This window comes from Rhopilema esculentum, chromosome 12 (assembly GCF_057945365.1).
Source record: "Rhopilema esculentum isolate cy_ngs chromosome 12, ASM5794536v1, whole genome shotgun sequence".
NCBI classification, from domain to species: domain Eukaryota; kingdom Metazoa; phylum Cnidaria; class Scyphozoa; order Rhizostomeae; family Rhizostomatidae; genus Rhopilema; species Rhopilema esculentum.
Window position 1 is genome coordinate 5,804,476 of NC_142826.1, and position 25,613 is coordinate 5,830,088.

The 25,613-nt window shown below is 34.9% G+C and overlaps 1 protein-coding gene across 2 annotated transcripts in view; it reads left to right on the forward strand.

Moving 5' to 3' along the window:
- LOC135681196 (myosin-IIIb-like) overlaps positions 1-25,516 on the forward strand; it is a 43,783-nt gene extending 18,267 nt beyond the window's left edge. The window contains exons 16-43 of one of the 2 annotated variants that reach the window (XM_065195523.2): positions 141-276; positions 1,746-1,817; positions 2,197-2,261; positions 2,800-2,873; positions 3,177-3,405; positions 3,811-3,883; positions 4,651-4,739; positions 6,703-6,784; positions 7,471-7,518; positions 8,189-8,241; positions 9,022-9,102; positions 9,524-9,688; positions 10,711-10,751; positions 11,385-11,499; positions 11,710-11,791; positions 12,429-12,509; positions 12,625-12,738; positions 13,938-13,970; positions 14,524-14,556; positions 15,250-15,345; positions 15,748-15,848; positions 16,426-16,479; positions 17,563-17,603; positions 18,554-18,576; positions 19,208-19,283; positions 20,023-20,449; positions 20,914-21,654; positions 23,912-25,516. In XM_065195523.2, coding sequence (XP_065051595.2) covers positions 141-276; positions 1,746-1,817; positions 2,197-2,261; positions 2,800-2,873; positions 3,177-3,405; positions 3,811-3,883; positions 4,651-4,739; positions 6,703-6,784; positions 7,471-7,518; positions 8,189-8,241; positions 9,022-9,102; positions 9,524-9,688; positions 10,711-10,751; positions 11,385-11,499; positions 11,710-11,791; positions 12,429-12,509; positions 12,625-12,738; positions 13,938-13,970; positions 14,524-14,556; positions 15,250-15,345; positions 15,748-15,848; positions 16,426-16,479; positions 17,563-17,603; positions 18,554-18,576; positions 19,208-19,283; positions 20,023-20,449; positions 20,914-21,654; positions 23,912-23,977 — 3,291 coding nt within the window. In that variant the 3' untranslated portion in view covers positions 23,978-25,516. The remainder of the gene's footprint in view (positions 1-140; positions 277-1,745; positions 1,818-2,196; positions 2,262-2,799; positions 2,874-3,176; positions 3,406-3,810; positions 3,884-4,650; positions 4,740-6,702; positions 6,785-7,470; positions 7,519-8,188; positions 8,242-9,021; positions 9,103-9,523; positions 9,689-10,710; positions 10,752-11,384; positions 11,500-11,709; positions 11,792-12,428; positions 12,510-12,624; positions 12,739-13,937; positions 13,971-14,523; positions 14,557-15,249; positions 15,346-15,747; positions 15,849-16,425; positions 16,480-17,562; positions 17,604-18,553; positions 18,577-19,207; positions 19,284-20,022; positions 20,450-20,913; positions 21,655-23,911) is intronic. The other variant, XM_089111758.1, reaches the window with a different exon arrangement.
- The last annotated feature ends 97 nt before the right edge of the window (positions 25,517-25,613 follow it).

Here is a 25,613-nt window from a genome sequence, read left to right on the forward strand (position 1 = left end):
AAATATCATTTTAATGCAACTTTCTGAAAATTGGTAATTCTGAAATGCGTGAATGGCAAATAACAAAATTTTTTGCAAGTCATCAGTTTCTGCCTTTACTTTTCTTGGTTAACCTTTTAATCTTTATTCATACGTCATAGGAGGTCCAGAGTCTGTACTGCATTTTAGCTGCCGTAATACACCTTGGAGACATCGAGATCGTAGCCGATGATTCAATGTCAATGACACATCATGGTGAAAGAGGATCTGTTCAGAACACAGAAATACTCAACACAGGTAATGCCTCATTCTTACAATGAATCAACAAGTAGATAAATCTTCCCCTTGTTTAATTGCGAAATAAAGCAGAAGGCTGCTATTAACTATGAAGTATAATAGTTCCCTTGGTAAGGACAATTGAATAGCTTTATGTATAAATTTTCTCCTTTATTTTGTAAGTTTCAGGTTTTTTTCTTTATGTAGCTTAAGGATTTTATGCTAATCTTGTCGATAGGTGTTTTTGTTGAGGATGACCTAGGCTAAGGACCAAAGTTCCTTTTAGCAAAAATAGTAACTAAAGTTCCTTTTACCTCCTTTTACTAGTAAAAGGAACTTTAGTTACTATTTTTGCTACTTGTAAAGACAAAACTTAGCATTGACGTTGTCCATTATAAAATATCTTTACATTTTATGATCAGATAAAGCGCAAAGAAGTTACAGAATTTTAACTGTTTCAAATGATAAAAATTACCAGTTGCTGTCCACAAATTGTTTATCTTAACTAGAAAAAACAATGCCTTGTGGTATAGCAAAATTTTTCTGAGAGCAAGAAGCAAAGGAAAAAGTTTGATCACAAAATGAATGAATAATTATTGGTTTTCTCTAAAATTTATGAGTCACCAATCGTCGATTGCTGACTGTTGCTGGCGGTTGCTGCCTTTCTGCTTTGAAATCTCTCTGTAAACCATTTAATTATCGTTTCATTTTCGTGGGATTATGGGGACAAGCTCAATTGCATTTCACATAACTGCAGATACAATGTCGGTTATAACGTTATCTTTAAAAGGAAGTAAACATGATTTTGCCATTCTCGAGATATATTCCCATGCCACAGGATTTCTTTTAGGGAAACATTTCCCAGACTGATTAACCTTCTTGAGTTTAATTTGCGATACGATTTCTTTGTCTCAAATTTTTCAATCATATGAAAGAACTTATAAAGTAAATGTTGAATAAAAGAAACTTTGCAAATCACAAATCATTGGCTTTTTAATAAAACTGTGAAGACAAAACCGTGAAATCAGACCGTTTGTCAATAAAATGAAATTAAAGTTATGTTTAACATTGCGTTTTTTTTCTATCTAGAAAGAATTTTATTCAACGATCCCCTGATTCGACTTCTTGAACCATTTCACATATTACTTTTTGTCTCATAGGTCTATCTATTGCTTTCTCACACACCACACATAAGACTGTCTACATTACGTTCTAGATTTCCTGTATTCTTTGCTTATTTGATTTTCGTACGTTTTGAGATATTATTAAAGCTTTTTGTATCCATGTCAACTTATGATTCTTTCAGTCACTCGACAACGAAGCTTTTTTATGCTTCTAAAGCAACCTAGTTATTGTATCTTCACAGTGACATCATTTTGTATAACTCAACGTTTGTCGTTATATATTGCTCCTTTTATTTGTCAATGTTTTGTAAAGCTGTTGTATATGCATCAAATTGCCGACTATAAATGCCGTGTCATGTTTTTCAGTGGCTTCATTACTCTGTGTCCGCCCTGAAGACCTTTCAGATGCAATCACGTCAGCAAGTGCAGTGACTCGAGGTTCGTCTATTTTTTACCCTCTGGACATTCTAGCCTTACTCCATTAGCCTCTGTTTCGCTCCTGCCTTACTTTACTGACGCTACAGCAGACCTCTTTCCAAAGCAAAGCCAGCGTTCCTCTTTCCTGTCTCCAAAACAAATTTAATTTGAAAGGCTTTTTCTATTTTAGACTTCCTCACTTTATTTTCTATTGATACAAAGTTGCATACTCTGTCATTTTATATTGTATGTCCCAAAGTGTAATTGCGAAAAGGTTTAAGTCTTAGGTTTTGTTTGATAAACGTGTAGATGAAATGACAAAATGAAGGCAAGCTTATCTTCAAGGCCACTGACATAGACCTGCAGTATTTGGTTTTCAAATTTAGCTATTTTCCTTCAGGTGAAACTATTCTACGATACAACAATGTTGAGCAGAGCAGCGATTGCCGAGATGCCATTGCAAAAGTAAGAGTTGTTAAAATGGAAGGGGATATTTCCCTTTCTGAAGACCCATTTTTTATCGGTGTCATGGTCTCCATCTTTAGAGGACAATACATCTGCCTGCTTGTAACTGACCCCGTTACAACCATCTTTTGAGCACTAAAATATCTCGATCTTTTTGTGTATAAAGATTACACAATCTGACGAGTTCAAGATCACGCATAAGTATTTATTTATTTGGTAGAAGATATAATTTAAAAGTGGAGCTTTTATAGGTTTAGGGGTGTTCAAGCATTTTGCCATTGTGATCCTGTTTCTTACCCCTTAAGTATCTTGTGAATTATGGATTATTTGATTACATTATTTTCCAGGGTTTCATTTATTTAGCCTTGGGGGGGGGGGGGTGAAGTGGGAGTTGTAGGTCTGGTAAAATAGTTCCCACCATCACCCCCCTTTTGCTGTTATAGAACGAGGCTATGACTTTAAATTTCATAAACACTAAATCTAGCTTTTTGAGTCTCCTCTCGAAGCCAATGGGTGACGTAATATTTTGTCATTTCAGGCCTTGTACAGTCGATTATTCAGCTGGATTGTCAAAAGAATTAACATACTTTTAGGTGCAGATGATATAACGAGGTAACTAAAGCTCATTTTAACCTGCGTCTTATCTTTATTTGTATGCAACAAAGTCGAAAAGATACAAAAATGTAAAACTTATCATAAAATTATAATGATATTTGTGGAATAGCTTTGTGTCGGTAGCTGTACAGGGTTACCCACAAGTATCCTCATAGACAATTTGCATATATTTTTTTCATTGGAGATTTGGAAGTATGGGATTAAATTTTTAGCTGGTATGTTTTAACTGTAAGGATTTAAAATTTAAATTTATTTACAAGATGGGTAAAATACTGCGATTGATGTTTTTATTGAATTTAGCCCTAGGACGATTCATAAGAAAATTGGTATTCTGGACATTTTTGGCTTCGAAAACTTTGATCAGAACTCTTTCGAACAACTTTGCATCAACATAGCAAACGAACAGCTCCAGTTCTATTTCAACCAGCACGTGTTTGAATGGGAGTTTGAGGAATATGCCAGTGAAGGCATACCACTTGAGACCATCACGTTTCAAAATAATAGAGCCATTTTGGAAATGTTTTTACAGGTATGTTTTTTTATCCTCATAAAAGTTTTTAGGTTTGATAGATGTTGCATTGTGAAGTGGTTAATCTGCTCAGAAAAAGCTGTAAAATATGGTTGTTTTCAAGTAGCCCTGATATGCAGAAAAAATTCGCAAATTTCTTTTTGTCAAAAACTGCAATTTTAATGCTGTAAAAGTATTGTACTTTAAAAGCATCGTTATTTAAACTACAGTTATTTATTGGAAAGAAAATGCAGTATGTTTATGGTCGACAAGCGAAAATTTTGTTTTAAATAAAGAATTTAGTTGCGTCCTAGAAATTACTCAGGGTATTTTTTGAACGTTCGAGCAAATAATATTAATTGGGGCCTTTTCTCATGCAAATATTTAACATTGTCCAATGCCAGTGTTTGTGTTCTCTTTTTGTAGCGACCGATGGGCATTCTTGCTTTGTTAGATGAAGAAAGTCGTTTCCCGAGAGCTACAGTGCTGTCTCTTGTTGGTAAGAATTTCATCTTCTTAATTTTTGGATCGTCTATAATTCAGATTCCGAGATTCTTTATCAGACCTAAAGGGACATCAGCAAAAGCCTGTATATAATATCTTAGGTTTTTCAGCTGTGCCCAGGTGGGTTTAATTCAATCTTTTAGAAATTTAGGCTTTAGGTTATGAAATTTGAACTCGATAGTTGCTCTACAAATAATATGTATTACCATCATTTTAGATTGACTCGGGTCTTCATTGTGTTTTATTACTTGATATCTGCACTAAAAATATAAATTAGAATTATTTTGTATCATTTAAACATGAATAATTTTTGATAATTATAGTTCACATGGCGCTTATTTAGGTGGCCTAAAAAACCTCTTTTTGGCCTAATTTTACTCGTTTATCAATAGACTCTAACTGGTTTTTGTAAAATCTCTTTTGCTGTATTTTTAGAGGCAAGTAATCTATAACTTTGAGAATTTTTGCTCTTGGAACATAGTCAGTGCAAAGACAAATGAGAGAATTACTGTTTCACGGTTTTCTGTAAGCAAGCTAGTTGATAGCTATTCCAAACAATTGTTAACGAAGAGGTGAAATTAGCTTATTTTAAAACGATTTGAATGAATATCGACTTTGCATAAGTGCTGATTGTCTAATCTAAATAGTAACAAAAAGAGGGAAAAATTTAAGTTAGTTTATTTATGACACATTAACAAGAATCCATTCTAACTATCAAAAAGTAGCTTTATATAATTTCTGATTTTTTTTTTTTCTTGACAGAAAAATTCTGCGACAACATGAGTAAAGGCTACTTTCGCAAACCGAAGGACTCGACATCAAATTTTGTGATTAATCATTACGCCGGACAGGTATGTTTATTTGCCTACGAATAATATCTTAATATGTAAAATCAGCCCTTAAGGAGGGGGGGGGGGGCGTAACACACATATATCAGAAGCACGATGGAAGGAGCTCAGTTGACTTTGTGAACAACTGTTATGAGAGAATGAGGAATCAAGGAAAGAACACTAATTCAAAGCCTGTTCATTAGGCCTGCTTTTAACGCCGCATTAGTCGCGTGTTGTATAAGATAAAAGCAGTGGAATATGAGCAGTATTTGCATTCCGCTTTTTGGGTTTTTAGAATCCACGTCACAGAGTTATGTATCAACCCTTTATTGCAATTCTTTCCCGTATTTGAATGCTCCAGAATAACAAACTGTTTTTCTAATGAATTGATTTTCAATTTCAATTTTCAACACCTAATATTCTTTTTCTGCATAAGCGATAGGTTTTATTTGTAGCATTATTAAGAGTATTTGCTTACTCTTCTTAAAAGCTATATAATATCCGTTAAACTGTCAAATGTTGTCATATTGTAAAAATTGGTCATTAATATCTGCTCTGAGTTGATTTCTCAGGGATGTTGAAAATTTCTATAACTTTCTAAATATGGCTCTTAGATGTGGCAATGCGTTAAATTTTGGTGCTTTGATTGATTTTAAACACGAGTAGATTTCTAACACAATCACAGTTGCAAACCAAAGTGGGCAACCTATGCTGTTTTGGTCGGAAGTCGTTACTTTTCAGGCTCACGCGTTACCTATCATGCGAACTACTCACGCTCCTGAAATTGAAAATTCACTTGCACTGAGGTTTTTCTTCTTTGAGGAAGTCAAAAAAATAATCCATAATCAGGAAAGTTTCATTTTTGATACCACTAAAAGCAAGTACAAACCTCACTTATCACAGGTAGTTTGTATTAACATGACTACAAACCAAGAACAGCAATATAAAAGGTCAATGGTTTGAGAACCAAAAGCTAAAAACGACGATTCGAGCATGTATGTAGCATGTAGTCATGAGTCGTGATACCTTGTTGACAACGAGTACATGCTTGAAACGTCCCTCCTCACTGTCTTGTTCTCTTTTTTGTATTTAAATAAATTATTTATTATATTGTCATTATTGAATAACGTGTCACACACAACTAGCATGTTTCGTTGGACTTTACCAATTCAAAATAGCAAAATGAAAGTAACAGTGTTTTACAGTGTAATCTCTTCAAAATACCAAGTGTTATCAGTGAGGGCCTTGTATCTAAAAGCTGCGACACCTCACAATAAATTATTTGAAAATGGCTTTGAAAAAAGCAAATATCTTACAGCACATTGGATGCTTTTTCGTCTGGTACTCCTCAGAATATAACATAAAATATTATAATTTAAAGTGTCAAAACATCAAAATAAAATATTACAGAAAATAAATTTTTAATTAGATAGATCTGTTTACAAGAAGCCTGAAATTTTTCACGGTTAAATGTCAAGATGAAATCTTTTTAGTTTTTGGTTAAAAAGGAGGAGCAAGTCTATTTGGCAAATGCTGTCGGAAGTTCGCTGTAAATCCTAGAACCTTAAAATCAGAAACCTTTTTAACCTGCCTCTGTCTGACTCTTGGGATTCTGGCTGAATATTTATTGTTATGAGTGTTTTGGTTATGAATTGAGGCTCTGAAGTAATTTCTAGATCTGTCTTCCATCTTTTTTTAAACTGCTCTCTTACTTTTAGCAAATTTCAATGCAAAACACTTTTTAGCGAAAATCCCATGCCTGTAACAATGCTACCGATGCTGGATCTCAATGAACAGCCAAACCGAGATGGTCATGAGAAACTAGCATTCGTATTGTTTGCTGTTCAAGCAGAAGTTCCATTCTTCTTGTCCGAGTTTTTAAGCACAGCCATTTAGATTACAACCTTATATTGCCATCCATAATTTATATTATAGTGTGTACTTATACTTTTAGGTATTTTTTCACTCAAATTTCACTCTTTAGGTCACATACGATGCAGCTGGCTTCCTTGAGAAAAACAGAGATACGCTGTCTTCTGATGTAATGCAGCTCTTGAGAACTAGCGGTAGTAAAAACTTTGATCATTTCATCTGCTATCTGATTACTTTTTGCTTTTTTTAGCTTCCTATTGAGTTAGCTGCAAATATTGTAATTTTCGAACACAAGGTCCGCTATTTTATCTTCCCACGTTCTCAAAGCACCTGCTCCCAATCAACCTTGGTCTAGTAACGTTTTTGAATGGGCTTTTCCTTACTTCCTACAAACAGAGTTTCCAATGTTACTTGTTGGCCATTTACATTCATGAAAAGTTTCATACTTCCAAATAACCTGCTTTGAAACCTTTCTTCATTACAAATTGTGCTCTTTAGGATATTGCATGTAGCAGATGCTTTGGCTCTAACTGCACAAAGAAGATTATTTTTTGGTTCTATTATAAGGGGTTGTGTTTGGGAGGAGGGGGGGGGGGCGATCAGAAGTGATTGATAAAAGCAAAAAGTGCAAAACCACGATCCCAGTCAGACTCTATTGAGATTTTGCATCCCTCTCCCACATGTTAAATATTAAAAAGGGTATTTGGAGGAAGGGAGGTTTAGATGCTAGATGCTAGCTCTGTCCAGGATTTTAGCAAGTGAATTTAGGCTGGCATTAAGCTAGTAAGCAAGATTGAATGACTAATGATAAATATAATGATAGCCAGTCCTTATGTCATTGGCATTCTATTTGATGATTTGTGCCTTTACCGTTTTGTAGATGATCGACTGGTTCGAACTATATTTCAAGGATCGATCGATTCAGCCGGTAATTCTGATTCCTCTTTCTTAAATGTATCGCACTGTTGCCCATTATTAGAAAAATTCTCCTTGATACAGTGGGCCGTGAGGGTTGTGACACCCCCTTTGGAATATTATAAACAAAATCTGTAATGAGTGTGTCCTGTACGTCTGTTTACATTATCGTCGAATTGATGTATGTATGTATGTATATATAATTTTGCCATCAAATAAATTACAATTTAAAATTAAGAAAAAGATCTAATTACAGATATATAAAATTTACAGATAGAAACATAGACTAAAAACACCCCAGGTTAAAAATGGCAGGAATAGCATTAAAAGGGTCAATACGATCTTGTTTCCATAATGCTCCCTCCAGAGGTGTTATAAAAAAATGTGTACATGAAAAATTGATTTGTATCCAAAACTAGGAAAAAAGTAATTCTGGAAAAATGTTAACTAGAACCTTTTCGTTGGCTGAATTTGGGTTTTCAATAAAATATGTGGGGGCTATCCTCCTGACTTAGTAGATCATCAAAGTTGATCATGCCGAATCTTCTTCTTAAAGACTTCTTCTCGGTGTATTTTTTCGTTCGCATACGGTCTTGTTGAATGACAAGTTTCAAAGGCAGAGGCAAGTTTCAAAGGCAAAGGTTTTTCCAGACTTTTTATGTAAGAAGTCATCTTTGTTTTAGATGACAGCAAACGTCGTGGAAGTGTCTCCTCCAACGATTCTTACGGTTTCAAGGTGAGGAATCCCTGTGTCTTTGTGAGTTTCTCTGTTGTTGCGATTCGGTCTCTACAGAAAAAGGATTCTATTTTTGGTGCTGTTTTGTTTTAAAAGGAAATTGTATGCCCCAAGGTCTATTTTCATGTAATATCATTTAACAAATGGCAAAATTAAACCGTAGAGACTTGACCTAAAACAAGCCCGATTCTCGTAGGGCTCCCCCGCTTTGAAAGCTGTTTGAAAATCTTTCTTATTTTATGAACTTTTCTTCCTGAATCGCCCTGTGTGCTGTTTTCTGCATATAGCTGAAAGACATTCAGGTATTTTGTAATCACCAAAGCCGATTGATGTCAAAGAATCTTAAGGGTTGTGTTTGCGCAGGAAGGGATATGTCCGTTGTAGAGAGGCGTCCGTTGAGAGAGACGTCCGTTGTATGGAGATGTCCGTTGTAAGGAGACGTCCCTTGTAGAGAGATGTGTCTGTTTTATAAAGATGTCCGTTGAAGAGAGATTTCCATTATAAGGTGATGTCCGCTATAAGATGATGTCCATTGTAAGGGAAGTGTATGTTAGTTGAAGGTGTTCGTCTGTGGAGGTTTTGCTATATTTCTTTTCGCTTCCCCCAGTTAAAGCTAATTAAAACAGGGTGATAGGCGACACAGCTCTGAGTTTTTATACTTTAAAACAAATGTCAAGTTTTTCAATCCTTTGGAAACTTGTTGACAGATAAGGAAAAAGTTTAGTACAATGTTTAGCAGGGTTCCTTTTTATCTTTACTAGATAATTATTTATTTCTTAGGCTGATTTCATGGAGAACAAACGAGCTGTGCGGGATATGTCTACAAGTAAACTTCATTTGACAATGTCTCTGCACTTTCGAGTGAGTTTCGGAATAAATTTTCTTCTTTTTTAAAAGTTTTCAGCTAAGCTCATCAGCTTTATAAGCTTTGTTATGTATTTATAAACTAGGTTGCGGTCTTTGAATTAATTGCATTTTTTGTGAATTTTTGAACCTATCTTTTCCTCCTGTTTGATGTAATTTATCAGACCGGTTTTTAGAAGATGTATAGCAATGAATAAGATATTTCATCTTCCAATCATATTTCATATTTGACAAGAATGTATTTCGAAAAGGCCTAGTCACTTCAGTACACCTTCAAATTTTAAGCAATAAAAACAGACGATAAAGATACATGTTAACTGTCAGTTGACCTAGGTATTTACATTACACGATGTACGTCATTTTAGGGTGTTTTATTTGGAATTCATTGCATACCAATAGATGTTTGTTTTTCCCGCAGAACTCACTGCGCTCTCTGATGGCCAAAATGATTCATGCTGACCCACACTTCATTCGCTGTATTCGACCTAATTCTAAAAATATCCCTGACATATTTGATGACCAGAAAGTGACAACTCAGCTGCGATACACTGGCGTTTTGGAAACATCGCAAATTCGTCGCCAGGTAATTATCTATCAATTTTTACTTGTTTTTTGATTTATTCTCACAGTACATGAGTAAAAATGGCTATTTAAAATAGTTCTGAACCTTCCACAACTATAATAATGTGGTTGTATGATGCCAAAGATACAACTCGCATATCAAAGTCTTACCTAGTAAGCCATTTGTTACAAGTATTTTCGCAATTTCTTATATAAAAGGACGGTGCTTGAAGCATTTGTTTCTAAAAGACATTCAAAGTAATATAAGGAGTTGTGTAATCTGAATGCAATATGGTTTGTAGAACAGGATGTTTTCGAAAAGCTACTCCAAGTTTCATGCTCAATGCGATCGCAAGGCCCTGGATCTAGCATGTACAGGTTTCATTACTAGATATACGAACTGCTAATTTCTTTGGTTGCTATCAAAAATCCTTGATTCGGATTAATTTCAAGTTTGAAAAGATTTCATTACACATCTGTCATTTTTTTTCTTAAAGAAGCCAAATTGTACGTTTGGATAAGAATTTGTTGACAAATTCAAAATATTTTCCTGAATCATTTGTTTTTTGCTAGTTAATTTGTTTTTGTGTTAATTAGTTAATTTTGAAACAGAAATTTTTGCAAATAATTTATGGAGAATTTTTGCGTTAAAAGCTCAAAATTTGCTACTTTTTGTTCGTTTTTGTCATCTATTCATTCTTATGTTTGTCTTTTTTTCAACTGCCTACTGTCTTTATTTAGCCTTTCGTGTACCTTGAATCCCATATCATCATTCCTTTGATAAATTGTGATTCATCTTTGTGGTACCACTTTGTTGATGGTAACAAGATGATGCAGCTATGACTGCCTTTCACCTAATACATAATTAAATATTTCCATATGATATGTTCAATCTTTGAATAAATGCGACAGGTCTTGATTTTGTTCCCTCCCCTGCAATCAATTAATTTTGTTGCCAGTTTGTGTACAAATATAATTTCCATCACACAGGTGTTTGCTTGGTCATTCTGGTTAATGATTCACTTGTTTTTGTCGTTTCTATAGGGATATTCTGAAAGAATTCCATTTGGAGACTTTGTTCATCGGTAAGACATGCTTTCATTCATGCATTCACGTTGTCAAGTAAACAATCTGTCACATGTTTGAGCTTTTTGGGAAAACTTCGCCCATATGTTCTTAAACGGTCTTTATGACATTAAAATTTAGTGTTTACTTGCATGTTTTTAGGGGAAGGAGGGAGGTTGGTGGGTTGGGTTCATGTAAGCATTTTATCAGTAGTTCTAACCCTTTTGCATGCAACGTCATTCATATGGGCTCACTGCTTTTAATGCCCAACTTGGCATTACAAAAATCTAATCTTTAAAATTCCCTGCAGCTCTGATTATTTTCTTTCATGCATTAATCGTAGATGTTCACGGTTATGACAAAAACATTACTATAAAAACTATTGTACTTTTATGATAAGTTTTTATTGACCAAATTTATTAATTCATAGCCGTGTTAGCATTTGGATGATTTTCATCAAAGTGATTTTTTTATGAAATTTGAAATGAAATTTAAAAAAGTTGCTATACAACCAAACTTTGCAAAATTTATGCACAGTGTAAATCACCTTGAGCAACAAAATCTCGATTGGAAATAGGAAAGATCAACATTTTGCAGTTGTGCCTTAATGACATTTTCTGAAACAAATAGTAATACAGAGCACAATCTTTTAGGTACAAATGCCTGGTCTATCATCTTGATGAAGACCCCCCACGTGACGCAAACACTTGTCGAAACATACTTAAAAACTCTGGCATGGAAACGGATTGGAGAATCGGAAAAACAAAGGTAATTTTTCGTGCTGCGATTTTCATCAGTTATGGAAAGCCTGTTTTCACTAATGGACTGCCAGATGTTATTAGCTCAAAACTTCCATTGATTGGCAAAAAAATCTCACTATTTTTGATTATATTAATTTAAGACGACAATTTTTAACACTTTAAAGTGCAGTATCATCAACAAAATTATCAAGTTTTCTTATTTTAATATTTTTTGCAGGTTTTCTTGAAATATTTTCAAATAACGAAGCTTGCTGAACTTCTGGAACAGTACAGACGAAATGCTGTCAGGGTGCAAAGATGTATGCTGCCTTTTTGATTTTATTTTTTTGACTTTATTTTGAAGATTTTATTTTGACTTTCACAAGACTTGAGGTCGCATATTTGCTCTTTCTGGAAATGTGCGTTAGGCTCATAGGAATTTAATAGCAAATTTTTATTTCACTCCCTCGTGTATGTGTGATTTTTTTAGGAAGGGGGTTCATAAGGCCAACAAACCTGCTCATTGATGGTTTCCTCGCAACATCATTCGCTCAATTCCATTCCCGGGGCGGTCCTTCCCTGTCTATAGCTTTGTTCATCGTTTACTTTTGTATCAATTACCATAAAAAATGTTTCTTGCAACCTAGCTACAATTATGGGGATGTTTGTGAGACTAGCATACGAACCAATGCTAGCTTAAGGGTATCAATTGATATCCAAATGCCAACCTCCCTTGCCTTCATTAAAATCTAGACCATGTCTAATTTAATCGGAGGTTTATCAATTTTAAGAAGCCGGGACGTGTATTTGAACCTCAAGCATTTTTGTCATAGACAGTAATACTTTTATACTTTTTTGTCTATTAATGAAACCAAGGTTGAAAAGTCTCTGCTCAGTTTTCCTTGAGCTTTTATACATCTGTCGTTTCTCTCTATCGTGATTCTTTTGCTATTGTAGATGTTAAAGCTTGGTTGTACAAAGTTAGATTCAAAAAAGAAAAACGAGAATATGTGAAGCATGTGATCTTTGTGCAAAAACGTGAGTAAGCTCATTTCTGTCTTTATCTTTGTGATAACAGAACACCCAGCTGAAGCGTTTATTAACAAGAAATGTTCAGTATTCATGTTATCAGGACATTTTTTTATATTCATAGACATCAGAGGATGGCTGGCCCGTAGGTATTATGCATACATGAAAGGAGAAATCGATTTGAACTTCAGGCGAAAGGAAGAAGAGCGTGAGGTTAATGCAGTCAGGATACAGTCAGGTGGGCACACTTTCTTGAAAAATTTATAACTAATGTTTGCCATTTTTCTTGCAACCTCCGCGGTGTCATTTTTATATCAACTATGAATCTCTAGAATTTCAATATAGATCATCCGGAAAATGATGACAGGTGCTAAAGCCCCCATAAAATGTTTAGGACACCCTTGTGATATGCAAGGGACCAAATTTCGTAACATCTGGCCTGCAGATATATGCTATACAATGTCAAACTGTAAGATTTTTACAACTTTGTTATTGATTTTCTATTGCTATCAGATTGACTTTTGTCATTACACCGGATCAGAAAGTAGTCTAATGGATTTCCAAGTAAAGCCTTAAATCAACTATTTTTTACAAACACTTTCATTTGTTCTCTTTACAATGGAATCAAATTTCGATTTTTATTAAAATAGGCTCAATAACATTAGAATTTATTGCATTTTCTCCAGTTTCTTTTTTTCTTTGTGTATTCAAAAGGGGTCTAAGTTTTATGCGAATATTTATCACCATCAAGTGCCGGGTTTTTTCTGAATGTTACCTGCTGAAAGATGCCTCTGTGATCATTTGTAGAATCTATCTAGTGCACCACTATAATTTTTGCTGGTTCAAATTACAGATATGAAATGAAACTATAGTTTTCTATGCTTCAGCTTTTATATTGCTTTATAGTTTTCTATTGCTTATTTCAAATTTTGTGATACCAAATGCTTATTTGGCCAAAGGAAACACTATATTTCGTGTCCAAACATTACATTGGCCTTTCTCGCAACCTTTTTTTCTTATAAATGAACGAGATTCCCGAGTTGCTCCAACTACTTGAACACTACAAGAACAGATAAAACTAAATGAAAAGGCTCTTGCAGGTTCAAAGAAGAATAATACCCAAGGTCTGCAATTACCGAAACATACATTGCCCTTGATACGTTCCGAAACATACAGTACCCCTTTATTACCCAGATTCTAATCGTTACCCCTTTCTTACCTCTTCATCGACATTATCTTCGATTGTTACAGTTATAATGCTTAACTTCCCACCATAAACCTAATGGCTTTGCTTCCTGTTTCCATACCTACAGCTTCATCATAATATCACAACACTAACATCCTAAACCTAACGCTTTGATTGTCAACTTAATTTTATTTCATTTTCAATATTGATACTGGTACTATAGTTGATTAATTTCAGTTTAATCTTTATAGGCTATGACAATTTGTCTACCGATAAAAACCAAGGTTAGTAAAAGCTTAGGACATAAAGATATATAATAAATGAAGTCTTTGGAATAATTGTAGAGGCAATTCACTTAGAAAGTTTTGAATAAATATTCCCGATGCTAAAACTAAGAATATTGAGCACTAGATCACTTAACAATTCATTTTATAAAAATATATATTCTCATCATAGTCAAAGATTCAAAATTCTAGCTTAAATTAAGATATATCTACCTATTGCTTATTAACGAGAAAGTTCGAATAAACATTTTGATAGCATCTTTTAAAAATGAATTTTTTAAAACACATCTCTCTTGTACTACTTAATATTCAATAAATATTTAATGGACCTTTATTCTGTCGTTTTATACTCTGAGGAGTATCAGACGAAAAACCTTTTAGCATGTTGAAAAATGTTTCAAGTTTCGTACCGCCAGAATATATCCAATAAATATATCTTTAACGTTTAGATTATCGTAAACGAAGGCTAATGAGGAGTTGTAAATCGATATAACTAATATGAATATTGTTCGTAACCCTTAATCAATGCTTATACTTTATGTCACGATTTTAGGACCGGAAGAGAGCAATTACGATAATAACCCAGGTTAGTAAACAGTAACCTGGTAATAATAAAGCAAACATACCTTGGGACCGAGAGCTATCAATTAATCCTTTTCGCTTAAATTTAATCCGATCTAATCTATCAAATCTAATCCAATCTGCCTTAGAATTAATAAAGTTACTCGATTACCTAAGAAATATTAAATCTTAGCTGCTTTAATTTTAATCATTCCTAGGTTTATTATTAACCGTTATGGATATGTAAATAGCGTGACTGTAATAAACTTTCGACTTGTCTTTCATTTACTGTCAATATTGTTTCCCTGAAAAAACTGACTTTCTGCCTTGTCAGCCTTTGCAATTGCTAATCTTAATTTACGAATCTAGACAACCCATACAACTGTTTTTGCTAAATGTTTCCTGTTTCTTAGCTCGGCTATTCTCTTCGCCAAAATAATAAGGTCCTAGCTATTCAGAAGGGGTCATTTGGTGTGGACAGCTTCACCGTGTATTGAAAAACCGCATACTTTGCATATCGACATAACTGTATCGATATTAACTTAATTAACATAATTAACATAATCACATAAATATTTTGGCCTCACCTTCCCTTGTCCCTCCCCAAGGAAACCCTGGCCACACAAACATTTAGCTCATAGCCAGTGCCTGAATCTGAGGTGAAATATTAATCGATAGGAAATGTCAAAAGACTGAAACATCCTCTTTATTATGGCAGCTGTGCGGGGCTACCTAGCAAGAAAACGTTTCAAGAAACTGACAGAAGAGAGAGACCGAGAATTGCGACAACCAAATTTGATGAGTTTCCATCCAGGTAAAATTATTCAATTAGTCTTGATTTCTTTTTTGGTCAGTAAAAGACATGTTTGTAGGTGTTACATCGATTATACTTAGGGCAGGTAATGGTGCAATTAATACGAATCTGCATGCTTCTCTGTTCAATTACAGAAGAATACTGTAATTATCCATTCATTAGAATGCGGAAGTGATTATATTTATCTTTGAATACAGTAAATAATTATCGTTGCTATTTGGCAATTGGTAATCAGCGTAATCAATACCAAATGAAAGTATCTACTGCTATTTTTTGATCAACCTTCAATTTGCCTCCCCTACTTTGTCTTTGAAACATTTCCTTTTGGGATTATTTCTCTCAAACTCATTTATAACGTTATATTTCCTATTCTCATAACTGACTGAATCTAATATTGTTTAGTTCACGTGGAGGAAGGGAATGATGATGATGATGACAGTGTAGAAGACACAGAAGGGCAAACTGCCCTGCAGGATACAAAAATGTTCTTTTTTTTGGCTCAGGTGATCTTGAACGTTTTAATTCGTTACTTGGAGTCATATTTCTTGCTCGTTGTAAACAAATGTGGCTCCACAAGGGGACTAGGGGACACTTCCCCCAGTTCTCGGTAGGACTGACTTGATAGTTCGTTCCAACTTGATGAGAAAATATTGTGGGAGGAGTAATATTTCAGCACAGTATTTTTGTATTCTGACTATATGATTCTGAAACCAAAAGTTAATCTTGGGCGTTCTCTTTTGGTAAAATTGGCGTTCCTTGTTGGCAAATGGGCGTGCTGGCCATACATGATAATGAAAGCTAGCTGAACAAATGATCCCTATTTATCTGAGGTCTTTATTCCGCCTCTTACGTAAGGAGGTTCCTCCTCCTGAGTATCAATTTTCTCTGGTCAAGAAACCTGGCTAGAACATACTCAATGCTGTGTGTTTTGTTGGATATTTTAGGTTATATATCCTATCAATCGTTAACCACACTTAAAAGTGAAGCACACTCATTATGATTTGCAAGCAAGACTAATACAGGCTCCCTATTCTCTTTTGCCTCAATGTGGCAAAATCTTACGCCCTTTATTCGCTCTAGATCCAAATGTCAACAGCTGATTCCACTTCTTTGCTGCACAGAACGAATTACCCGGTAAGAGATTTCATAAATGAATTTCAAACTTTCCTCTGCGATTTGCATGATACAGTTTAGTAAAAGACTGTGTTAGTTATTTTCGTCTACAAACCGCCACTATTTTGTCTAGAATATCTCAAACTCGGCCACAGTATATATACATTTCATCTCTGTATCATTTACACAATTTATATATAGCCTTTTTTCTGGCGTTGCCAAAAAGTTACAAAAGCTCTTTGTACTGCGCCTGGAAGAAAATGAGTTCAATTTTTGCCTTCAAAGCTATGCCTTCAATTTTTGCCCATCCTTTGTAAGGAAAACCCACTTCAATTAATTTTCTGAAATCCCCCTCCCCACATTCTCCTCAAATTGTTAGTACTCAATTTTTATGAGCGCTAAGTAGAAATTCCGTGAAAGTCGTCAAAATATTTATAGGGACAAAAAAAATTGAGTTTATAGAAATTTGAAAGTTTATCAAATTACGTGTGGAAAAAGTTAAATGGACCTACAGTGTTACGAATTTGGGTCCTTTCAATTAGATACTGCGTATGCATTTGGTAGCATTGTATAAAGTAAGCCTGCTTCAATAGCGGTGAAAAACTTTGTTTTGATATTAGAATGTCAGTGTTATTGCATAGGTATCCTTTAATTACTTTAAGGTATTGATCACACAGTATATATTCCTTTTGACCAAGACCCTTAAACTCCGACTTTCATTAAGTTGAACTCTTTTTGCATCCCTCTTGAACCTCCTCCAATAAGCCCCAGTTAATTTGAATATTCGTTAATTGGAACCATTTTCATCATTGCTAGGAGGTTCAAGTTATCGGAGTTATACTGTATATTTGGACGGAGAATCAAGTTGTTTGATTTTGATAATGTGCATGTCTTTACAGTCGTTTCTTAGAGGTCGCCAGTAGTGCTTTGTCAGTAGTACTAAATGGGACAAACCCCTTTCAAGTAGATGACTTTTTAGGTGTCCTGTCAATAACTTAATTGTAGCATGCGTTATTCTTATTTTGATTTCATTCTTGCCCAAAGACGCAATTCCGTTATCTTGCTTAATGATCGTTTAATCGTTTTTTCTTCTTCTCGTTAAAGGTACTCTATTCGTTACGGCGAGATGCAACAGAAAAAGCAAAGTAAATACCTGAATTTTTCTCTTGATTTTATTCTCAAGCATGTCTTTTACCCTTCATTCTTTATAGCATTGAGTTATTCCTTAGCAACAACATAATTCGCTGATGGTATGCAATGCTCGTCGATCTCACCGTATGACGTCATCAGACCGTCATCCGTAGCTTGTAAATTCAATATAATTATTCAATCCGTTTTTGGTGTTTTCTTGCAAAATCCTTTTGTGGGCATTGCTTGAAATTTTTTGAAATTTCCTGTCGAAAGAGTTAGATCAAAAGCTTGCTTTGTTGTTGCTTGATTTTTTCTCAGAGTCACTAAATGCGTATTTTTCTAAGTAAGAAAGGAATTATGAAAAAAGAAATTCACTTTAATAGTGAGTATAATGCAATTTTTATAAGAAGCTTTGCTCTAAAACTTGAAGTAGGGTTTCTTATGTTTTGGCACTGTTATTGCAGTGAAAGTTTCTAGCAGAGTTTATTGATATGTCGAAAATTCAATCTTTGGAAATTTTTTATTATGATAAACACAGATTTTTTTCTAGAGCAGAAATTAAAGCAGAGAAAAACAAACTTTTTTAACAAAACCAAACAGTTTTACAAACAGCCGAACTTGATTTAGTATAGTGGAGTGGATTCAGCAGGCAAATTATGGACATTTTCCGGAACTGACCTTTATGTATAATAGCTTTTGGGATAAATTTATTCATACTTATTTAAAAACCACATCGAAAAATAGAATTTTGAGGCATAAAACGGAAATAGTTTCCTCAGATTCCATTTGACCTCCGATCCCTTTAAGCAGCGTTGCTAAGTTTCCAGGGAAAAGAGTAGAAATTCAAAAATATGTTTTTCCATAAAATGTTAGTTTTTTAGAATGACTCAATTTTATTGAATATCATTTAGCCTGCTTTAAGACACCGAAGCATTTTTGAATTTTTTCTTCTCTTTTTTCACAGAAAAGAGGCAATCAGTCAAAAAAGTAAGTTTTCTCATAGAGCTATCTATCTACTTCTGTACAGTCAACAATGACGTCTTTATTGTGGCAAGATGTGTCTAACTTCTTGGGCAGTCAAAGTAGTTCTTTGATTAGAATTGAAATTTGCCCAGTTGTAAACATAAATAATTAATGTTTCAATCAAAAGGGCGTCTGTTTTAAAGATAATTATTTGCTTTTCTCTATATTTTTGATTCATTCGTGTTGTAAATACGTCATAGTTTCAAGTGAAAATGGGTTTTGCGGGTTATTGATCAGTGAAATAAGACTGATAAAATCTCCAGCATACATGCTCAAGCTATTCATAATATTTTCACCGAATTAGTATTAGATTATTTTATATTGGTGGAATTTTCATTTCAGATTCTACTGAAAATAAAGTCCTAAACCCAATTTTGTACAGTCCTAAACCTGTTTTATTTTGCTACCCACGGCAGGTTTACATCTTGAAGATGTTTGTTTGTTGCTAGGCCAGGACAAGCTGACATGAAATCCCTGAGAATGTCTCGCGTGCACCATCTCATTTCACGTATTAACTATATACGACTGTCATGTGCATAATACGACTTTTCACAGTTGCACGCCCTATTTTAGTAATGAGTTTTTCTCACCATAGTCGGCTCTCGCGAGCGTGTTTTGGCAGTTCTTGATGGGACGGATGATACGATTCAAAGCAAATACCGATGGGCAAGGTACCAATTTAGCATTCTCTTTTCGTTGGCGTGTTGCCGCTTCCAAATCAACGCCACAAACAAGCTTTATAATCAACTTCTAGTCTAATTCTTGTTCTAATCCCAACTCTTGCTAACTTTTGTTGAACAATTCTATTGTAAGAAGCGTCTTAGACTGCCCCGCCCTGAAATTTTTTCCGTGTCCTTCGTTTAGTTTTATATTGGACTCTGTCTTTTCTACAGCAGAAAAGCATACACTAACATATTATATTCTATTATATAACATCATTCTAAAATGAATTGTTATGTTATTATATCATATCATCTTTTATCTTTTATCAACTTTATAATATATACTGAATCAAAATGAAAACTTTGCGTTATATTTCCATTTTATTGTTTTGTATTATATCAGTTCACTTTAAATGTGTTGGATTATAGCTGATGATTAGGGACGACTTTGAGAGGTAAGGATTTGGGGAGTGCTAGATAATGAATGAACTTTGGTGCCACACCCTTCATTTGCCGAGTGGAAATCCCCGTTTTTAAAATTCGGTATTTTCCTCTAAGATAAAGATGATGAGGTTATAAATAGAGCAACATTTAAGCGTCGTTTGATTACTACTGACTACCAAAAATTTTTCTTGCCGAATCAAGGAAATATTCACCGAATGACAGAAAAATATTAGGGGGTATCGCACCCACTATACCCCCCGGGAAGTCCGTCCCTGCTTATAATTTCTGTGTATGTGTATTTTAGGGAGCAGTTTGAGACGAAGTCTGTCAGCCCAAGGCCCATGAGAGCCAAACGTGAAGCCGCAAAACAGCCAGAGGCAATGTCAGACCACAGGGATGCCCATAGTGAAGCGAGTAGGATGGCTAATGGCTTAGGTGATAGGCCTTATGTTGGAACTGGTCAATTTGTAGATAGGTTATACGAAAGATCAGATCTGAGCACACTTGATGACGTCACATCATCACGAGGTTCTGATCGGCTCTTAAGTAACTATAAACACCGTGAAAGATCAAGGAAAAGTATAAAAGAAACTCCTGATGGTAATGACCTGGATGACAACGTTTGGAGGAAAGGCCAACGAAGTGGTTACCCTCTTCGATCCTTAGTTGAGAAGAATGCAAACAAAGAAACGAGGAAGCACGAGCCTTCGACCTTCACTGACTTCGAATGGGTATGGTTTACAATAAGAAATGACTAAAAATTTTCAATTTTGTTTTACACTAGATATATAAAGATCGTATTCGAATGGTCCAGTTTGGGCAACAATTTGATCCCCTAAAATGCCACTTTAGCATGAAACTCCCCCAAATGACAGCATTTTTGGGCAGAGTGCCTGTCACAAAAGATTTATTGATTTTCCCTTTTTCTTGGTTAAAAATGATATTTTTTAACAATCGTACTTTTTAAAACAGTACTCTTCAAGGCTTGTTATCCAGTCCGTTGAAATGATACCTCGAATTATTGATATCAATGTCCGAAAACTGATACGGACAAGGCTACTTGTTAATATACTTCAAGTACTGGCCGGAGAACCAACTTTTCGAAGAAGTAACTTTTCTAATATCAGCGCAGTTAAGTTTCTTATAAAGTTGTTTTTATGCTTTAAGTGATAGTTGATTTCTACTTTGGTTTTAGTTTCCAACAAAGAGTTCCGAGATCGAAAGTAATTCCTATCTTGCAAGGGAGACAGCTATTCCTACTGACGAAATGGTCCATCGTAATGTTTCTGGCTTAAGCCGGGCAATACAATCTGGACAGAAGTTGACGTCACAGCAAGGTGAATCGACAAATAATGTCTTTAATCCCTATGATCACAGACCCTACAGTTACTTACAAAACGCACAGCCCCATCGAGGTAAGAAGGAAATCGAAAAGCCTGCTGATACCGGTCAACGTGCTTATCCTAATGGTATTGAAGAGTACGGCGCTGGAAGGTCAGGTTTAACTGATCCAGTTATAAGGACTAACTCCGAAAGTTTGAAAGATAGTCAACGCTATCCTGATTATGAAAATGATCGGAAACATGCTTATTTAAAGGAAAAGGGATTGCGCGATCCATTAAACAGGGTACTGCCTCGAACTGATGTTGCAGTACACGAAAGAGATCGTAAGGATGAGAATGATATACATCAAGGCATGAATGGTAATGTAGATAGCAGCAACAGTTTGGCCTCGCAAATAGCAAATCATTTAGCAGCGCAAAAAGCTAAGGAGAAAGCAAAACAGAGCAATGGGGTGCAACCGCAAAGGGCACAAAGCAAGGCCGTGCACCCAAAAGAGCATAAGAATGCCAATGGCTTGAGTTTGACTTCGATGGAGAATAAAAGCAAATTGAAGCAAGCCAATGGTTTCAGTTATGGTGTACCTAAAGGACAGGTTTGTAAATAAATAGCATTGTTATGTTTACCCTACTTTTTTAACCAAGGCGAAATTTGGTTTTGCATTGACTCGAAATAAGAAAAGTCCTTTGAAAGGCACCCTTTCTTGGATCTCTTTTATTGTCGCTGTTCCAATGGCGTGCTTACTGTTATAAAGTTTCATAAGATCTCATTCAAAAACCACACTCACTAATAATAGGCGATTCTTTTGAAACTGATTTTTTTCGTTGCTAGAACCTTTTTCTCATTTGAAGCCTTTAACGGCAAATTAATCTGGGCTCATTTTATCGTCATTTATCAAGAGCTGATAGAAGATCTGAATAACATAGATATTTCAATTTAACATATATTCTCAAAAAATTGTATCATTTCCTTAGCAGAAAAATGTTCGTTTGTCCTATAATTCAGTTTCCGCCAAAATCGCTATAAAATATCATTTTGGCGCAGCAAAGGCGTGCTGTTTCTTCTGCAATAATTAGTAGTTTCTATTGTGCATGTGCATGCACACACGTACGTGGTTGAAAGCTGCTCCACAAAACCTGAAATCCTTCATTGGGCGGATTCCGACTAGTCTGTGTCGTAAGCAAGGTTATGAGCATAATGTAATCATTCAAGTTTACGATCGTGCTCCTTGAGAGCTATTTAAGAGATATTCCAGTCTTACACTGTAAACGTATTTGTTGTTTATTATTTTTGGCATTATCATGCCGGTAATGAAAGGCATCTCTGCTCGAAAACCATGCACACACCGTTGGAATCTAATCATAGCAATAACATCTAGGCGGAGCAAAGCTGTCTGGGTAAACATGGAATTTAGATATCCTTCTGGTTGGTTTTGTGGTATCTTATTTTGAATAATTTCAAACAGGTTTTCTAATTAAGCTATATATTGCCTTTCAAGCACAGTAATGATGTCTTTACCCTCTGTCCTCTGTTACTTTTAAACTATATTCTGCTTATTTTAATGTCACCCAGACATTCGAAGGTTAATTGTAGGGCCGGATTATAACAGCATCCAAGTAGACTTGGAGCAGGGCAAGCACTCAGATCTGTGAATACAAAATTGTTTTTGGTAGGCAACATCCATTTTATCGTAGAGTAGCAGTTACCGATTCCTCTTACGACGGTGAATTTATATAGAAAGAGGAGAAAGCGAAAAAATTGACACAAAAACACCTTGTCTTGATGTTATTACTGTTATTCAAATTGAAAAGCTAAGCAAAAATATAATCAATAAAAGTACTGATATGAACGGAAAATGATTAATTATCAGCCTACGATGCTGTTATCTTTGCTGTTCAGTTTTAGCTGGCGTTCTATCAGTTAAGACTTTAGTTTCCTATGAGCTGCTTCTTCGTTAATCTGAGCTTCTTCGTAGGGCCTTATTTCTTTATCTACATATAACATCATCGACAAGGAAAGGAATCAGCTAGATGACACTCCTGTTTTATTTGTTGTTATAATTAACTTTCACTGTATTTTATTAATATACAGTTTGATCCTGTCTAATCAAGAAATTATCTAATAATGGCATTACAATTGTACTGTTCTGACAAATTCAGACATAATTGTATGAATCAAAGAATGTTATGCACAATTACTATATATTAAATTCATTGCAATAGCCGCTTTAGGTATATGAAAAAACGCCCAAGGAGTAATTTGAATTTGGATGCATTGAAACGAATTTTTGTGTTTGAATGCTTGTCAGATGTTTGAAACCATTTCAATGTCACATTTGGCTCAGTTGCCAATATCACATTTGACGAAGCAGCATTGGTCGTGTTAATTGCATGGGCTCCAAACTATTAGAAACATTCGCCATGTGTGCCATTCTTAAAATAGGCGCCTTAAAGTTAAGTTTTGGGGAAATCAATATATAATTTCGCAGCGAATTCGCAGTTTCGTGGAAACCAAGACACTTTCGAGACGAATTCGTAGCGAATTCGATGCGAAATTCGCCTCGTGAAAATCAGCTTCGATGCATTACTGGCATCGGATGCATCAAGGTTGCAGTCATTGAAAAGAAGGTATTATGCTAGATTTAGCGAGTTAGCCTAACGCGTTAGGGACATCAATATTGTGACATTAATGGTTTTCTAGTGTTCTAGGACGTGATTTCTGTATTTCATAAAATTCAAAAAGTAATTTTGCTTATAATGTTATCACACCGTCTATGGCCCGGCTACTAGGGGTTTCAGCCCTCTTCTAAAATATTTCCTATATGTTTTAATATATTTTTTCTTGCATTGCAGAAAGGGCTGTTGCAAAACTTTAATCTCCGCAAAACAGGAAGGCTGCAGATGCTGGTGCAGCATTAGTTGCAAGCTTCCCTGTTGTTGTTTTATCTGCCAGGCTGCCATGGACGAGTTCCGATCTTGCAGCTTTCAGTCTGGTATATGTAATCAGAAATTATTTCGTTCATGAAGTATTTGAATGTTTTAGCAGACAATGAATAGCACCGTGTTATTATTTATTGTATTCATTTCTGTAAATATTGTTTGAAATGTTAAAAATGAAGAACCATGCAATATCAGTGGGAATTTGAATAATAGAAGTTATTTATAAATGGGTTTTTTTAAGTTTATAGTGGATATAAATCTTTCTTTTACAGGTCGGTTTTTACAGCAGTAGTTTTTGCTCCTTGTTGGTTTTTTTAAAATCGCTTTTATCTTAAGTCAAAAAACATTGATGAAATATTTTATTTAAGAAACACACCTGCTCAGGAAATTATGTGGTAAAAAAATTCTCTTAATTCGCCATAATTTCGGCAGTATTTCCTGAAATGGCCATTTTTGAAAGATTTTTCCATTATTGTTTTCCCCCCTTAAGTTGATCATTTTTTAAATACAACTTTTCCTACACGTTGAAATATTGAAGAATATGCTTGAATTTAAGACAACCTTGCGAATTTAGGCCTGTTGTTATAAGAAAATTACTCCGGGGTTTACCATGGAAAAAAATTTAGGAGGATTTGCCTATCAGAAGAAACTTTACTACACTGTCCTCGAACCAAGTTTTGAAAACAGTGACGGAAATTCGTTTTTCAAATGGGGGGCAATGTCCACAAAAGCAAGTAAATTTGCCGAAAAATTACATAATTTTGCCGACAAAACCGACAATTTGGCAAAACCTGGGGGCGGTCATCCACCCCCCCTACCCACACCCCCGTAATTTCCGCTACTGTCTGAAAACACGATTCTTGTCCTTGAGTAAGATCCAGGACGCTGCTGGTTGGCCTGAACACAATTTTCAAGAAAGTGCATTTTTTGAATTTACAAGCTCGTATATTGAAAGTTAACCTCTTCTGTAATTCCATGTTTGAATAACTCTCTGAAGTGGACAAAACTTTTATTTACATGAAAAATCTGACCTTCAATGGGCATAGCTGTGCTGGAAAAAATAAATCATCCTGTCCCAGAATTTTCAGCCGAAAATTAGGCCCTGTCGGCAGGCACATCCCCAGGTAGTCAGTGTATTAAATACACCCTCGAGTAAATGCAATAGCATTGTATAGTATTTCTTTTTTAGTCTCCCCTAGACACATTAAGCAACACAAGATATAACTACACATATCCTTAAAACCAAACAAGGCAGTTAAGGACTACCAATTGATATTTCAATACTCTTAAGTTGTCTTAGTATTAGATATTTTCAAAGATATTTACCTAACTTATGGCTGACCTATGTTATGGAATTGTTTTTTATTTACGGTGTAAATTATTGGGATTATTTGTGCGTGTTATTTGTAAATTATTTATTTATTTATCATGTTTTGTATAGTTTAGTATTCGAAATGGTCATGTACACATTGCATGAATTTAGAGACAGAATGCAGCATGAATCAAAAAGTGCGATTTTATTGTGAGTCCTTTTCTTCTTTTATTCAGTCCTGTTTTAAATCGTTGGAGAAGAATGTTATATCAAAGGGCCTTTTTACATCATTATAACGCTGTT